General features: G+C 46.7%; 1 protein-coding gene across 1 annotated transcript; it reads left to right on the top strand.

Annotated features, from left to right (window-relative positions):
* The first annotated feature begins 226 nt into the window (after positions 1-226).
* PXMP2 (peroxisomal membrane protein 2) lies at positions 227-13304 on the top strand. The gene is made up of 5 exons (XM_026682896.2): positions 227-423; positions 2214-2318; positions 4495-4657; positions 9840-9959; positions 12803-13304. The coding sequence occupies exons 1-5, from the start codon at positions 314-316 to the stop codon at positions 12872-12874; spliced, it is 570 nt and encodes a 189-aa protein (XP_026538681.1). The 5' UTR covers positions 227-313; the 3' UTR covers positions 12875-13304.
* Positions 13305-17853: the final 4549 nt, after the last annotated feature.

A 17853-nucleotide genomic window follows, 5' to 3' on the forward strand; every position in this document is an offset into this window, starting at 1 on the left:
TCCATTTCCCGCTGCCTGTGTTCGTCCCTCCTCTCCGTTCTATCAGTCCATTCGCTAATGCTCTTGTCCCGCCCTCGCCCTCTCTTCTCCGATTGAATGAAATGAGTCATCTTTCACTGCCACCCTGCCTTCACCCTCCTTCGGGCAGCCAATAGTAAGCGAAGAGCCCGCCTCCGTCACGCCCATTCGTTGCCTGAACCGGAGCTTCACTTCTTTTTTTTTGCCTCCCCCTGCGCCGATTGGCTAAGAGGCGGAGGCGCGGCTCCTCGGCCGCCAAGGCGCATGCCCAGCGGGGCTCGCCAGGTCTGCGGGCATGTCTCCGGTGAACTCTAAGCCCGATTCGGTGCCGCTATCGCGGCGGCTGCTGACACGCTACCTGCTCCTCCTCCGCCTTTATCCGGTGCTCACCAAGGCCGCCTCCAGGTGCGTGCGCCTGCCCGCCCTTCCCGACGCCTCTTTCAGAATCAGAGCTGGAAGGGACCTTGGAGGTCATCTAGTCCAGCTCAAGCAGGAAACCCTTTGCCATTTCAAACAGCGGGCTGTCCAGTCTCTCCTTAAAAGCCTCCAGAGATGGAGCACCCACAACTTCTGGTGGCAAGCTGTTCTACTGGTTAATTGTCCTCGCTCTCTCTCCCCCACTCCCCTTCCATCTCTTCCATGGTCCACAAAGAATCAATCAGCATATGGAACAGGCTTCTCAAGAGCCCCCTCCTGTGCTGGAAGAATCGCTCCCCCAAGAAAATCAATCAGAATAAAGATGGAAGGGACCCTGGAGGTCTTCTAGTCCACCCCCCCTTGCACAAGCAAGAGAACCTATACCAGGGGGCGGCAACCTTAAATACTCAAAAGAGCCATTTGGACCTGTTTCCCACAGAAAAGAAAACTCCACGGGGCAATAATTTAACAACCGGTATGACTTGTGTGGTTGTGTGGCCAACTCCATGTCACTCACTCCCACCCAGTCACCTCCTGCTCTGGAATATGGAGCAAGTCTCCATTCCCAGCCATGACCCTTACTTTCTCAAGCCAGGAGAGTGACGGGGAAGAGCCAGCCAATAGTGGGATCAGCCGATAGGAAGTCACATCAGAGGGCCGAAAGAGCCGCATGTGGCTCCAGAGCAGCAGGTTGCAGACCCCTGCCTTATACAATGTCAGACAATTGGCTGTCCAATCTCTTCTTAAAAACTTCCAGTGATGAAACACTCACGGCTTCTGGAGGCCAGCTGTTCCACTGGTTGACCTCACAGTTAAGAAGTTTCTCCTTAATTCCAGTTTGCTTCTCTCCTTGATTAGTTTCCATCCATTGTTTCTTGTCCTGCCTTCTGGTGCTTTGGAGAATAAGTTGACCCCCTCCTTCTTTGTGGCAGCCCCTCAAATACGGGAAGACGGCTGTCACTTCAGTCCTTAATCCGTCTTTTCATTAACCTGGACAATGGGATTGCAGCCCTTCAGAAAAGTATCTTAAAACAATGAATGCTGTACAATGTATGTTTAGAATAGAATAGAATAGAATAGAATAGAATAGAGCTGGAAGGGACCTTGGAGGTCTTCTAGTCCAGCCCCCTGCTCGAGTAGGAGAACCTATACCATTTCAGACAAGTGAATTGTCTAGACCAGCGGTAGTCAACCTGGTCCCTACTGCCCACTAGTGGGAGTTCCAGCTTTCATGGTGGGCGGTAGGGGTTTTGTCCCCTACTTTATAAATCACCATTACTGTGGAACCAGTGGGCAGTTAGAGAAAACTTTATTACTAACAGAGATACAAAAGTGGGCGGTAGGTATAAAAAGGTTGACTACCCCTGGTCTAGACACTTCTTCAAAACCTCCAGTGATGGAGCGCCCACGATTTCTAGAGGCAACTTTTGTTCCACTGGTTAATTGTCCTCACTGTTAGGAAGTTTCTCCAAGTTGCTTCTTTCTTTGATTAGTTTCCATCCATTGTTTCTTGTCCTGCCCTCAGATGCTTTGTAGAATAATTTGACCCCTTCCTCTTTGTGGCAGCCCCTCAAATACTGGAACACTGCCATCATGTCACCCCTAGCTTTTCTTTTCTTTAGACTTGCCAAACCCAAATCCTGCAGCCGTTCTTCGTTATGGTTTAGTCTCCAGGCCCTTTGGTCATCTTAGTTGCTCTTCTCTGAACTCTTTCTAGAGTCTCAATGTCTTTTTTTACACCTTTATGTTTTTATCTTATGCGTCCTTTCTTCCCACAGTGCCTTCCTGTCCGCTCTAGGGAGTCTCCTGTCTCAACTAATTGCGAAGAGCCAGAAAAAGAAGCGCCTTGACTGGCGGGAACCCCTCCGGTTTGCTACCTATGGGTAAGAGGGGACGGGTGGAAGAAGAAGCTCGCGGGAGGTGCAGCCAAGCAATTTGTGTGGTTTGAAAAGTCTGGGAGGAGATCTCGTCCCTGGCGTTGCCTTTTGGATGTTGTTATGTCATGCAGTCTCTCCAATAAGCCTTACGTTCCCAAAATTGGCGAGGCAACCCTCACCCCCATTTGTTGCCATTGGCATTTAGAGCTTGGGGGTGGGTTCAGGGGCAACATGTCAACCGTCCCACTCAGTCATCTGGCAAAGAAAGGCTCCTGGCCATTTGTTTTGCCAAAAGTATACACTGTTCTGACTTAGGCTTCCCAAAATCATGAAGCAGACTCCTCGTCTCGATAAAACCCCTTTTATTTAGTTTACAGTGAATTCCTCTCCAGCAAAGTCCCGGCCTAAAGTCCTTGCAGAACTTTTATCAGGCTTGGAGAGTTGGCAGGCTGTTATCTTTCAGATGCCACACTGTAGCCAATAATACTTGGCAAGAATGCAGGAACAGATCTTCACCCAAATGAACTAATTGCCTCCTGCAAAGCCCCAATCCCCTTTTGCTCCTCTTTAGTCCCTATGGGAGGGACCATTCACTGTCCACCTGTGCCTTTACTCCTGAGTCGACCCTTGTTCCTTAGCTGTTCCCTTCTCCTGGCAGCTCTGTGCATGCGCACATTGGGAATAGGCTCCAGCTGTTCTTCTGCCCCACTGATGTCCGACTCCAAAGATAGCTGATACTGTCGGACAGCCCTGGCTCCACCTCTGCCTTTGACGCAGAGCAGCCTTCCCCAGACTCCAGGGCTGGCCCATGTTCCTCCCCAACCTTCTCACTGTCTGAATCTGCTACCAGCTCTGCTGGCTGCTGGTGGGCCACAGCATATACTTTACTGAAGCTTAAATGGTTACAGAAGTTAACAGAAGCTGAATCTGAGATTTTCCCACATAAGCAATAAAAAAAACTCCCTAGTTAACTTTCTGTCAGCTGCTTATCTTTGCTTTTTTTCGAAGCTTGCTAGCAACTCCCATAACCGGAAAGGTGTGAGCATTTGGGAGGGGAAGAGTGCTTGAGTTGTGAAGCAATGTTGTGGGAATTTGTATGGACTCTGACAGGAACCAGAGGTGCCAAACTGAGTCATCTTCCTCCCGACTCCAAAGGCAGCTAATAACTGTCAAATTCACTGATGTTCTTCTGCCTCATTGATGTCTGACTCCGAAGGCAGCTGATAACTGTCGGACGGCCCTGGCCCCATTTCTGCCTCTGACGCAGAGCCCTCATCAGAGCCTTCCCCAGATGCTAGGACTGGCCCATGTTCCTCCCCAACCTCCTCACTGTCCGAGTCTGCTGCCAGCTCCATTGGCTGCTGGTGGGCCACAATACCCCTCTGTTATCATCCCATTTTCCAGGCACATTTGAAGAAGATGTTTTGGTAGCTGTCCCTGCGATGATGGTTGGAAAAATGGATTGGTGTTGCATTCCCATTCCCATTCCTTGAGATGTCTCGGGATGTCATGGAGATGGCTTTCGGTTTCCCCTTCCCCTGTCTTCCCCCTCAGCTCCCTTTCCCTATGGCTGATGGCAGTTGCAAGCCAAGGATGGCAGCTCTGTCAGTCCCCTTCCATTCTGGCTGTGGCTGCTGGGCTTCAGTGCTTCTTTGCCTATTAACACCCCATTAACTTCTCATGCATTTTATTCCAAAGTCCAATTAAAAGCTCTTCTTCTGTTCCAGATGGCAATCCCCTTAGCTCTAGCTTTCCTTGAATTTCCTTCTCTTTCTATCTTCTTCCTGTCCTTCTGTCTGTTGGAAGGGACCTGGTAGGTCATCTAGTTCAACCCCCCCATCCCCACCCAGGCAGGAGGCTCTACACCCTACCTCTCTGGATCTCTCCCCCGTTTGTCCGCTTGGCTGGGGCTTTCTCGCTTTCTCTCTCTTTGCACCTCTCCCCCTTTGTCTTGTCTTGAAGTTCCTTTCCTCTCTCTTCCATCCCTACCTTTCACTTGTTCTGCAAAGTGTGCAACAATACTCCACGTTCTGTGGATGGCCAATTTCCCAGGAGTAACCTGAAGGCTTCCTGGGGCTTGGATGATGTCACAGCAGCTCAGCCAGCTCCTTTTTGCGGCTTATTAAATATTAATCTGTTTGAGGCTGGATTTTATAATTGGTTCGTTTTGTTCCTTTTGCAGTTTCTTAGTCACTGGACCGCTCAGCCATTACTTCTACCTCTACCTGGAGCAGCTCATTCCTTCCGACACGCCTTTTTCTCTCGTCAAACGCCTGCTGGTGGATCGTCTCATTGTCTCCCCGGCTTTCCTGGCCCTCTTTTTCCTGGTCATGAACTTTTTGGAGGTAGGGTCTTGATTAGGGATGATCCGAGGCTCCAGGGCTTCTAGAAATGAGGGCAGCCGGTTTAACTCCGGTTCCCCTTGCTAGAATCCAAATCAGAGGTGGTATTCAGCTGGTTCTGACTGGTTCTGGAGAACAGGTAGCGGAAATTTTGAGTAGTCCGGAGAATCGGCAAATTCCACCTCTGAGTGGCCCCGCCAACCCCATCTCTTCTCTGCCTCCCATTGAGTCCCAGCTGTTCAGCTGGGTCTCCTTTTGTTGCCCTGCACAGGAGAATGGAGCTGGAAAGCAGGTTAGTGGGGTGGGGAGGGAATGGGGATTTTGCAAGATCCTTCCCCTGGAGTGGAGAGGGAATGGAGAATTTACAGAAATTTCACTTTCTTCTCTCCAATTTCTGGCTGAATAGAGACAAGCAGTCCAACACTACAGAGGCTTCTAGGCAAAGTTAATTTTATTGGATTATATCAGGTATCCTCAAAGTATAACTCACAGTTATGTTGAGATTCATCTAATGTCCAATCTTTGCTTTAATAGTTGCCTCAATAGTGTGAAAAGATGGTTATCTTCATCGCATAGTGTTATAGCAAAGGAAAACTCCAGCACGATGCTGGGGTCCAGGTGATAATGCCCAAAAACCACCTCAGCCCAACCAGAGATCTATTCAGTGACCAATCAGGATTACAGATGTGACCACGTGACATGAACTACATCTCCCAAGAGGCATTAACTACATTTCCCATGAAGCATTCCCTTAAGGGGACAGCTCTCATTCCCAAACTAACTCTATACTGTCTAACCAGCACAGTATCCTTCCCCTGCCACGCCCACCAAGCCATGCCATGCCCACTGAGCCACGCCCACAGAACCTGTAGTAACATTTTTGAATCCCACCACTGATGCAGAATGGATGGTTTGTCTGACTTCTGCTTGGACATATCCAGTTCTACTGTCCTTACTGGGAAGGGTGGCTTGGGATTTTTTTTCTTTCTTTCAGGTAATCAATAGAGATAGGATATTTAGGTCATCAGGACTACCAGATTCTGGCTGGGGAATTCTGGGAATTTCAGCATCCCTCCCCCCTTTCCCTCCATTGTTTTATTTACTTTATTTGTATAACATATAAAAATTCCATTCCATTCCAAACAGTGCGTTGTCTGGGTATAATTGTTTGTTAGGCAGTCATAATCAAAATATTTACAATAGCATTCATCACAGTAACATTAATACTGTTATGATATGTACAGAATAACTCTTGAATAACAAGGATATGCACATGAGAGTAGTTTATGAGAGTAGTTATGAATAATTATCCAGCCACACACAGATACACTAAATTGAGTTAAAATTTACTTTAAGAAATAGCACAATGGTCCAGGTCATCCAGGTTTAACAGTCCAAAGTATATCCAATTACGAAGTCTTCTTACCGGTTGCCTTTGTCATTTACAGTAAACAAAGATATCAAAGTATAAGCACAGCATAAATACAACAGAGAACCTTAGACAGCAACAGAATGTCAGAGAAAGCAAGCTATGATCTCTAGCTCCCTCTTATGGTAATTTGCAATATAATCAACCAATCGGAATATAGTATAAATCAATACAGTGATTTTGTCTTAAAGCTACAAACATACATTGTTGGTTTATATATTGCCAACCCAATTAATTGGTGGACAGATTCCTAATAAATACTATAATAACAATAATATTTAGCTTGTGTATTTTAACAAATTTCCATTTTAACATTTCTCCTTTTATGTCCCTGCATTTTTAACTTCTGTTTTTATTGTCTAATCATTGATAAAATAAGTCCCATGTCAAAAAGTATTCAGTTTCTTCTTTGTCCTTAATAGTAAGCGTTAGTCTATCCATTTCTGCACATTCTAATATTTTCTTAATTACACTCTCATCTGCCAGGATCTCATCACATTCCATTGTTGAGCATATACAACTCTAGGTGCAGTTAATACATGTAAAATCAAGCATATAGTCCCTTTGTCATATTTTTCTGGTAGAATGCCCAATAAAAATATTTCTGGTTTCATAGGTATATGCCGGTTTATCATTTTTTTCCCAACCAAGTATGTATTTTTGTCCAATTTTTTTGGCTTTTGGACATGTCCACCACCTATGGTAATATGGTAATAATATTTGATTGTATTTCCAACATTTAGCAGATCTATCCTTGTACATTTTTGCCAGTCTTGTTTTTCAGTCTTTTTTATTTACCATGTTTCTCATAAAATAAGGCCAGGTCTTATTTTTTTTTTTGAGCCCCGAAAAAACATCTTGGCCATCTTTTCAGGGGTGACTTAATTCCCCCCCTCCCTTGCATCCTCACCTAAAGCGGCAGCCATGCCTCCCCACCAGCCGCTCCTAACGGGCGATCATGGCAGAGTGCAGAGAGCTCCCTACTCCTGCCAAGCACCTTTGCTGCAGACCCGAGACCTTCAGTGCCCGCTGCTGCTGCTTCCTCCACCGCCATTGTTTTCCCTTCTGCCCGTGTCGCCGCCACGTTTGGAACTGCTGCTTCTGCGTTTGGAGCACCACTGCCGTTTGGAGCGTGTTTGGAGCACCGCCATCATTTGGAGCGCATTTGGAGCGGCGGCGCTCCAAATGGTGGCGGTGCTACAAACGCAGTGGTAGCTCCAAATGCAGAAGCGGCAGCTCCAAATGACAACAGCGCTCCAAACGGCGCAGTGCTCCAAACGCGGAAGCGGCAGCTCCAAATGATGGCGTCGCTCTAAACGCAGAAATGGCAGCTCCAAATGCAGAAGTGGCACCGACAGAAGGGAAAGCAACGACAGTGGAGGAAGCAGCAGCGGTGGGCGCCGAAAGTCTCGGGTCTGCAGCAAAGGTGCTTGGCGGGAGTAGAGAGCTCTCCGCGCTCCGCCACCATGATCACCTGTTAGGAGCAGCTGGTGGTGAGGCATGGCTGCCTAACGGCAAGTTCCCACCCGCCCTCCCCCCCCACCATTTCGCATGTTTTGAAATAGGCCTAAATTTGGGAGGAGGGGCTTAATTTCATTTTATGCCTAGAAAACATGCTGGGTCTTCCTATTGGGGGGGCCATATTGTTGGAGAAACACGGTATTTATTTATTTTGACAACAAACATTGACAAATACAAACATAAAAACATTAAATAAAACTATCATTCCATTATACGGTGTGTCGGTTGATACATATCTCTTGTGCACAATGTCAGCAGTCTTCTAGTTTATATTAAACTTCATATTATATAGGTCAACAATACATATTAAATTGTTATTATTATTAACTCCTTATTAGACTATAATTATAAATTCACATCATCCTTTTCGAGCAAATCTCAACTTTTCCAAACCCAAATTCATAATATCATTCATTTCATTATAATCATTATATATATCATTATGTTGTCTTATCTTTACTATTATGTTATACTTATATTGTAACATATTTTATTTCCCTATTTTCTTATCTAACCATTGATAAAATAAATTCCATATTTTATAATATTCTTTATCTTCTTGTTCTCTAATTTCTAATGTCAATTTACTCATTTCTGCACATTCCATTATTTTCTTCTTGGTTTTTCAGTCTTGAAGTTGTTCTGTTTGGGAAACCCTGCCTTCTTAAAGCAACGGGGTAAAATCAAGAGCCAGGGTTATGAATCACAATTCATAGGTTTTGCCCGTTTCGTTCTGAGGGTTCAATTGCATTATTCTACAGGACGATGAGTACAATACAGTCGTCTTCAACTTTGGACCATAATTGACCCCCACATTTCTGTTGCTGAGTGAGTTTTGCTCCATGTCATGACCTGTCTTGCAGCAGCTGTTAAGTCAATCACTGTGGTTGATGAGTTAGCAACGCAGATGTGTTGTGGTCCGCCAGCGGCCTGTGGAGCTGGCAGCAGAGTCGGACAGTGGGGAGGAACATGGGCCAGTCATGGAATATGGGGAGGGCTCGGACGGGGGATCTGCGTCCGACACAGAGATAGGGCCAGGGCCATCTGAGAGTTATGTGCTGACTCTGGAGCCTCCAGAATCTGACATCAGTGAAGCAGAGGAACAGGGGGAGCCTGTCCCCAGTGCGCACATGCGCAGAGCTGCCAGAAGGCAAGAACAGTTAAGACAAAAGGGGGTGCTTGAGAGTAAGGCTTAGAGGTGATTGGCCCCTCCCATAAGACATAAAGGAGGAGCAAAGGGACAAGAGCCTTTACAGGAAGCAACTTTGTTCGTTCTGGTCGGTTTAAAATCTGAAGCTCCATGTTGAATTTGTGTACCATTTGGCCTTGTACAGTTAATTGGCAATCTAGCCGTTGGCAGCATTTCAAGGGAGATAAAGGTGGGTGCTTATCAGCCTTATCCGGAAGGATTGTGGCAGACTTCTGTTGAATTATTCACAAACTTTTTGGGACTCATTATGGGCTGTGAATGCATATAATTCACAGCCGTTGAAATAAAAACAAGGTTTTTTGGGAACAGCTTGTGATTGTTACTTTCTCAGGAAGCCTTGGTCAGAACAGGATGCTAAGCGAATCCAACTTGTCAGAAGGTCACAAAATTGTGATCACGTGACCCTGGGCTTTTGTCCTGCTGTCGGCACAAAAACAGCTGGCTGATTTTCGACTAGGCCCTTCTCAGTCTTTGGAAGCAAACAAGGGGAAATCATGCCAAGAAAACTTTAGGTCCTTGCCCAGGAAGTCACCAGAGTCCAAAAAAAACAACCCAATTTGAAGTCACCAAAATAAAACCAAAAAAAAGCTACAATAAGGCAAAGTGCTTTCCAAGCCCACCTGGAATGCAAGCAGTGTGTTTCTGGCTGCCCAACCACTTCCAGAACCGTGGGAGAGAGGGGGGGAGGCTGAAGGCGCGTAAGGATCTTTCAAAACCGTGTCCCCCAATTCACAGGTTTGGGGTTCCCTTTTCATTTCCTTCCAACCATTGGAAGGGTTTCAAAGTTGGACCACTTTCCAAAAGAAAACCTGAGTGAATTTTTTTTTTTTAATGCAGCCACAAAACTTACTCTGTGCCTCTGATTTTCCTTGGCCTGTCCTACCTCGCAGGATCGTTGTATAGTGAGGCTTCCTTATTGTATTAGAAAACGATTTCACTCTGTGGGGGTTTTGTTACCTCTTGGGAGCTGGGCCGGGACAGTTTATTGTTCCTTTGCACGTCACTGATAACCGTCTTTATTTCAGGGGAAGGACCTGTCCGAGTTCTCCAAAAAGGTAAAATCTGGCTACTGGACATCCTTAAAGATGAACTGGAAAGTATGGACCCCCGTCCAGGTTATTAACTTCACTTATGTCCCTTTGCAGGTAAGGACTTCCCTTTCTTTCCTCACATTTCATTCCCACGGATTACCGTATTTTTTTTTGGAGTATATAAGATGCGAAGTATAAGGCGCACCTAGCCTTTGGGGAGGAAAAGAAGAAAAGAAAAATCTGCCTCTGCTTTCCAGCATCCATCCAGAATTCATCTGCCCGTTCCCCGCTGTCTCTCATTCCCCACCCCCCATTCTTCGTGGCCCATTCGCCGCGGCCCATTCTTGAACAGCTGGTCAGCGCTGCATCAACCCCTCTCTCCCCCCCCACTGCAATATTGGTTGTTTAAGATGCACAGACTTTTTTGGGGGGTGGGTGATGACCCGGGAAGCAGCACACACGTAATAAATTCCCAAACGTAAATAAATGTCCTTGAATGCCTCCAACTTGGCCTCACTGTTCAATTGTTCGCAGCTGGAGATTAAACTCTTTCCAAAATAGTTTCCAAAAGAAAGAAATACAGTCCAAACTCAAAGAACAGATAACGGAGAAATAAAAAAAAACCAAAACAAACCCCACTGAAGGAATTTTCATGACAGACCAGGATAAATAATTGCAAACTTCAAGAAGAGAACAAGGCACAGTCTGTTGGAAGAACGCCAACCAGGATAAACCTCAGCCAGAAATAAAACATGCTTTGCTTCTAGCAACGCTGTGTTTTAAACGCCCCTCCTTTATACTGTTCCCCCCAGCTGAAGCCAATGAGGGGGATCATGGCCGCTTCCTCTCCCATAAACCATGTTGTTCCCTTCTCTGTTCCTCCCTGCATGCCCTAGGATGAAGAGGGGATGGGCCTGGGTCTTCCTCTGACTGTTCATCCGGCCTCTGTCCTTCCCCAGCCTCCTCCACAACCTCCGGAGCCACACTTCTTCTCCCTCTCGGCTGTTCCTCCTCTCCCTCGGAGTCAGTCTCCAACAGGGGCATGACACCTATTGGGGGGGGGGGAGTGTGTCTTATACTCCGAAAAATACGGTACTTCATTGGGTTGTGTAGGTGAGTCCACTTCCACTGGCTAAGCCAGCTGTAGTGGTGACCCATCAAATCTCTTGGATGGGAGTTCTTGGATGGGAGACCACCAGCAAACTGCAGGGCTGTGGGCCAGACTGGGAAGTCAAGAATCATCCAGGGAGGAGACAAATCACGTCTGCCCTGGAGTTGGGAAATTAAAGGAAGCACCTCTGGGAGCCGAGCTTACAAACCATTACAATGGTTTGAGGAAAACTTGACTCATGGTGGGTGGGAAAACCACACCTCAAATTTAAATGGAAATCAAACTCGTCCATATATCGAGTGTGGTGCGGTGGCCTAGAGGTCGAGCTCTCGCCTCACAATCAGCAGGCTATGAGTTCGATCCTAGGTAGAGGCGAATATTTCTCTCTCTCTGGGCACAATGAGAATATCTCTGCTGAACAAAACTCCACATTGGCGACAGGAAGGGCATCCGGCCAGTAAAACACTGCTAGCTCCATTCAGTTGCTCAGACTCCACCGTGCAAGGGAGTATGGGGTCATTAAAAGAAGATGATGAAATTTGTCCATATATATCTTTGTTGTGAAGTTATCCGGTCCCTTGTTACAGATTGCTCACTCCCTTTTACACACACACACACACACACACACACACACACATCTTTATTGTACTTTTTTCTTTTACAAAACTCAAATCAACTTTAACAATACATATGATTCACCTTAACAATGAATGGTACTACATGCAAGTAATAATAAATACAAGTAAGCAAATAAACAAAGTGTTATAAGTATTCTATATATATGTGGTATTACTACGCCGCCCCCGCTGTTTGCAAATAGCGCCCTCCCCATATTGATACTAGTATATTTTAATGTATATATAAGTATGTATATAATTCTGATTATTTCATATATACCGTGTTTCTCATATAATAAGTCTGGGTCTTTTTTTTTTTTTTTTTGAGCCCGAAAAAATGGCTAGGCCGTCTTTTCGGGTGACTTAATTCCCCCCACCTTGCATCTTCGAGTGGGCGGCGACGGCTTGGATGTTGACCTCGGCGTTGGTGGGGCACTTCATATCAGGGTCAATGCAGGCAGCACCATATCTGGGTGTGCAACAAAAGTACTTCCTAACAGCAGCACAAAAAATAGCCCGGCCTTATGTGAGAAACACGTATATATTGATACTAATATTTTAATGTATATATAGTATGAATTCTGATTATTTCATATATACGTGTTTTCTATAAAGTCTGGGTCTTGACCGAAAAATCTACCGTCTTTTCAGGGGTGACTTAATTTTCAAGCAGGCAGCACCATATCTGGTGTGCAACAAAGTACTTTAACCAAGCCCCGCATTCATTTTGCAAGTTTTAATATAGGCCTTAATTTGGGGAGGGCTTAATTTCATTTCATGCCTATAAAACATGCTGGGACTTCCTATTGGGGAGTTCCATATTGTTGGAGAAACAGGGTAGATATATATCCATAAGTGTATAAATATATATAAATATATGTATAAATATATCCAGCTTAATTTCAAAGACTGTAAGTACAAGTATGTTAAATAACCCTATTATCTATATTTCCCCTTTCCTTTGCTCACTCCCTTTTAACTGGAGTTCTCTTATGCTTGTTCCCGACTTCCTTTCTCCCCCGCTCCCTAAATACCAAATATATACATTTTGGCTCTGCCAAATAGGGGCACAAAACGCGTTTGAAAGGAGGGGAGATTTCCCATCGGTGCTCTGTTCTAAGGTGGCTTCTCTACTCAAGGACCCGTGACATTCTCATGGATTTTATTTATTTTTATTGATTCCTGCTCTTCTCTCCCTGTTAACTGGTGTCCTTTTCTTCTCTGCGAAGTTCCAGGTGCTCTTCGGAAACCTCGTGGCCATCCTGTGGTTTGCCTATTTGGCGTCGGACAAGAAGAGATGAGGCAGAAGCCGCGGGCCTGGCCCGGCAAAAGAGCTGGCCATGGCTTTCCCCTGAGGTGGTGGAAGGAAGGAGCAGAGGAAGGTGGCTTGTGAGCAGCCTGGTGTGTGAGACTTCTTCTCTCTTGCAACTTGCCCCCTGGCTTTCAGCCTGGCATCTAGGGCCTGGATGAAGGGACTTCCCCTGTTGCTCCCCCGCTAATAGCCATGACTAACAAAAGGCCCCTGGGCTCTGCTTTTTAGATCTTTTCCAGGTGCGATTGCTGGAAAGATTTTTTTTTTCTGCCTTTTCTCACAGGGCACTTAAAGGGTAGTGGTTAATCGGTTAGGCAGGGATCAGAACGGGCCATAAATATGTGGGTGCGTGCTTTCTGAGCAATAAACGTAATGAGAAGAGTCTTTTGAATTAAAAAAAAAAAAACCCTACACAATGATGGTGTTACAGTTTTGTGTTTGCGTGCGTGTGTGTGTGTATCCTAAAAATACGAGTTCCAGGTGTAGCTATAAAAGAAGAGACAGACAGGGGAGGAAGCAATGGAAGTTAGGCCTCCATTGAATAACATGTCTGAAGTAAAAATGATAAAAGAGCTAATCACAGGTGGGAGGAGGGTAGATGGGCCTATGACGTGCGCAAGGGCTAAGTTGACCATTGATGCATAAAGGCGAATCTCTCTTCGATGGTAGTTTTTACACACTGGTGATGTTAGCAGAGGCCAACGAAAGCTACGTGGATAATATAGTTTAAGTTCCAGAGATCGTGATGTCTGTCTCTGTGTTCCGCTTCTTTCTTTGCTGGCATCCTGTCCTAAAATGCAGGGGAGGGGATGGAGAAATTCAGGGAAGCAAAACTCAGTCGTGGGATGGGGGGGGGAGGACAAGCTGATAAGAACCAGAGGTGCCAAACCAGAATTAGCCAGCTGACAAGGACCCCTGGCCTAAGGAACAGAATACGAAACTACATTGAACAATGCCAAGCAGCAAAACGGTTCCCGAAACATCAAGAGCGCATACTGTTGGACACTGATGGACTGGTCAGGGAGGGACAGGCCAGAGGGAAGGGAAAAATGTATGACCTTTGTGCGGAATAAATACTCAGTCCGAGCTTTCCTTTCGCTGCAACCACTTAACTTTAGTAAAAACAACCTATCACTTCAACCAAACTGTAACCTAACATGGGCGTAGCAACAGCATCTTCCAGACCCTCTACTGCCACCTTGTGGAGCAAGCAACACTCACAGGCACATTTCTGCGTTCAGCCCTCAAGTCTTCAGACTTCGCTACACAACCTCTAGCCCACCCTTGTGTTGCAAGCTCACAACGCACCCTAGAAACAGCCATATTGTGTGCTTTACTAGCATCGCCCAAACTCTGCAGCGCCACCTACGTGCTCAAGTATTAAATCCAGCAGCAATTATACTTTCTGCTACCTGCTTGCAGCGCACCCTTGTACAAAAAAAGGGAACTGCACGGAAAATCACTAAATTTTTCCAAAGCCGCCTTTTACCAATTTGAAACATGGCAACTGCTTCAGCCATGACAAATGTCCCTGTGGTACCAGAGGACTTGAACCCCCTACCCACCCTTGATGCAAATGTGGTGCCTGGTTCCCGAAACCCAATTTCAGATGTTCAAATCTCTACGGAAGTGGCGATACCTCCGAAAGCCTACAACCTCAGAAGAGTAAGAAGCTTACCGAACCCATGGAAGAACACTTGAGGAACGATTGGGAGAAGCAATATCACCACTACGCAGACTCATGGGCGGAGCTTGAGAAGATCTGTGATGCCCCAAAACACAAGCTTCCCCCCGAGAAACTCCGCACATTGCTAATTGATCTAGATGCCCTTGCACGGTGGAGACGCAGAGAAGACAACCTCAAGTCCATCCAGCCAAGACTGGGTGACCCCAAACTCCTAACACACACCCAATACTTCAAGGAGTTTCACAAGGAATGCAAAGACTGTGTCAAGGAAAGCAAGACAGCCCTCCAGGCAGCGCTCCACAACGTGCATCGGCAGGAAGTAGCGTCTAAGGCCTCCAAAGCAGCAAGTTACAACAGGCTACAAAAGCTGAAGTAGAAGCTGCAGTAGCAGACGCAGAGCTATGCACCACAGAGGAGGTAACACGGCAGAAGGCGGCAATAGTGGCTCAACAGGCTCAAATAGTGGCTCAACAGGCCAAAACCCAGGCCAGGCAACAGGCAGAAATGGCCAAAGTGCTGGCCAAACTGGAGTTGGCTGAGCATCAAAGAAACGCCGCAACAAAGATGGCATGTGCTGCAGCATGGCAGAAGATGGCCGACAACACCTCCCTCAAATTCAACCTCGAAGAGTTGGGAGAAGAGATACACGGGTCAAGGCCTATGTGGACGAGCAGCACTCGCTACAAAACGAGCAGATGGAACCGCCCCAGTTGCCTAGCAGTCTCCCACAACCAGGGAAGCACAGGGATGAATTTCAACCACAGACTCTAGACGTCAGTTACGCAACTGACGTTGTACGACCTAAAGTACAAGATTCACTTCCCACCAACAGCAAATCTTCCCCAACTGATGTTGTATGTACTAAGGTCCGAAATTCTCTTCCCAACACTAACATCCCTATTCCAACATCTCATGGCCTGCCAGGTGAGCAAATTAGCCCACCAGTGCTCACAACAACTTGACTTGCAACTAATCACAATTGCCACACTCAATCCTCAGGCTAAAGAGTTCTCACCACAACCGCTAAACAACTCTGACGCACAGCGTGGAACCTACACCTGACCTCAAAAGGTACTACCTACATATATGGGGGCGTATACCAACCTCCTCATAAAGTACTCTATGGCGAACCACGTACCATCCACAACACGTGCCCTCGAGCCAGAACGCCACACCTACGATGATGTCATACAAAGAGATGACTTGCCCTCACAGAGAAGTAACAGAGAGCCATCACTAAGGTATGGAAGGTTAGACTTAGCAGCCAGCGGTGTGTACAAATTCAACGGCAAGCCAAGCAGAGAATACCTACTATGGAAGACCATTTTCACAAGTACCATTCAACGTGAACGGCTGCTTTCTGGTGAAGAACTTAAATTTCTGTTGGCATGGTTAGGACCACGGTCTAGCTACATGGTAAAACACATTTACACAGGCTTACTTAATGACCCAGACACCGCTCTAAAACGAGCGTGGGATGCTTTGAACCGGAAATATGGTGAAGACACATTGATGGAATACTCGCTCCTAGAACGACTTTACAGTTTCCCGTGTATCGCCATCCACAAAACCCAAAAACTAGAGGAGTTTTTCAACATCCTTACGGAGCTGCGAACAGCCAAAGAATGCTCTGACTTACCAGGACTGGCTTGCCTTGATCTCTTCATGACGCAAGAAGCAATCATCGCCAAACTCCCAAAAGAAATATTAGAACGATGGATTGTTTTGTCTGACGCCTTTCTGGCAGCAAACCGCAGACAAGACCCACCCTTTGCCTTTCTCCAAGAATTTGTCTTCCGGCAAACAGAGTCCTGCAACAGCTTCAGAAACCTTCGCCTCAGACGCAGAGTTTACCAACCAAACAGAGGCCGCTACCGCAACTCTGGACCTCTCCAGCCTCTACTGCACATCTCTACAGATCATCACCAAATGTCAACACATAACACCGAGATCGACTCCTCATCCACACACAGTTGGGGACAGAACTCATCAGATACAACCGTTTTGTCCTATGCACCACACTCGTCACTCGCTGAACAGCTGCACTGGGTTTGCAGCAAAATCACTGACCCAACAAAACGAGTTCCTAAGGGAGTACCAATACTGGTACAAGTGTTGCGAATCCAAACATTCACCCAAATACTGCACAGCCAAAGTCCAATGTCACATCTGCAAAAGTGACCAGCACCCGATTGCGCTGCATCCAGATGCCAAGCCACCACGGCAGATATCTCGCAACCCTCCTTCAAACAAGGAACCTTACTGCACCACAGAAGCACACAGGGCTCCTCGGCAGGCTGCCAAACCCCTACCTAAACCGGCGATGAGTGCCAACTGCACAGCACTGCGCGCCGACTCACTATGCCCTCATTCGTGTCTTCCCATCTTTTTAGCCAAAGTGTACCCTGAAGGATGCCCTGAAGATGCCGTGAAAATGTACGTGTGGATAGACACTCAAAGCATGTGCACCCTGGCCAGATCCGCATTCTTCGACCTCTTTGAGGTGCAACAGGACGAACTTCACTTCACTGTATCAACGTGCCATGGACCAAGAAGCACGGCGGGGAGGAGAGCGACTGGACTCTGCATAGAGTCATTGGATGGAAATTCCCGGTTCCCACTGCTGCCCGTGTTTGAATGCGATGGGATACCGAATGACCACAGTCAGATCACAACACCTGAGGGCATAAGTAGCATGCCTCACCTACAGCACCTGACTCATCACTTCCCCGCTCTAGATCCGGAGGCTGAGATCCTACACTTGCTGGAAAATAATGCCCCACGCGCTTTTCTCTTCTCTGAGTCAGTCGGCCCTGTAGATGGCCCAGTGGCCATCAAATCTCCACTAGGATGAGGGATCGTAGGAATTGTCAGTGTCAATCGGATGCCAGCCCCAACCCAGCCAAATGCCTTAGCACCATCCATTCCAACAGCCTTCCAACGCCCTTTAGCACCATCGAAAACAAGAATGCCGTTCCAGACTAAAAGGCTGCCGGTGATCAGTACACTTTCACTAGGACACCCTAAATGGCCGCCAGCAACCACCAGACATCCACTAAGACGCTCTACACCGCCATATGCCTCTGCAACACCCTTTCCAACAGCTTCCTGACGCCCTTTGACACCGTGGAAGCAAGAGTACCTGTCAACCCTAAAAGGCCCCCAGAAGTGACCACCAAACTTTCAACTTTGCCACCAAGAGTACCTGTACACCCTAAAAGGCCGCCAGAGGTGACCAGCAGACTTGCACCAAGAGGCCGAACTTGAAGATTGAACCTCAA

The sequence above is a fragment of the Notechis scutatus genome, chromosome 13, assembly GCF_049901735.1.
Source record: "Notechis scutatus isolate UNSWTSFEM ecotype Mainland chromosome 13, rNotScu1.2, whole genome shotgun sequence".
Lineage (NCBI taxonomy): Eukaryota > Metazoa > Chordata > Lepidosauria > Squamata > Elapidae > Notechis > Notechis scutatus.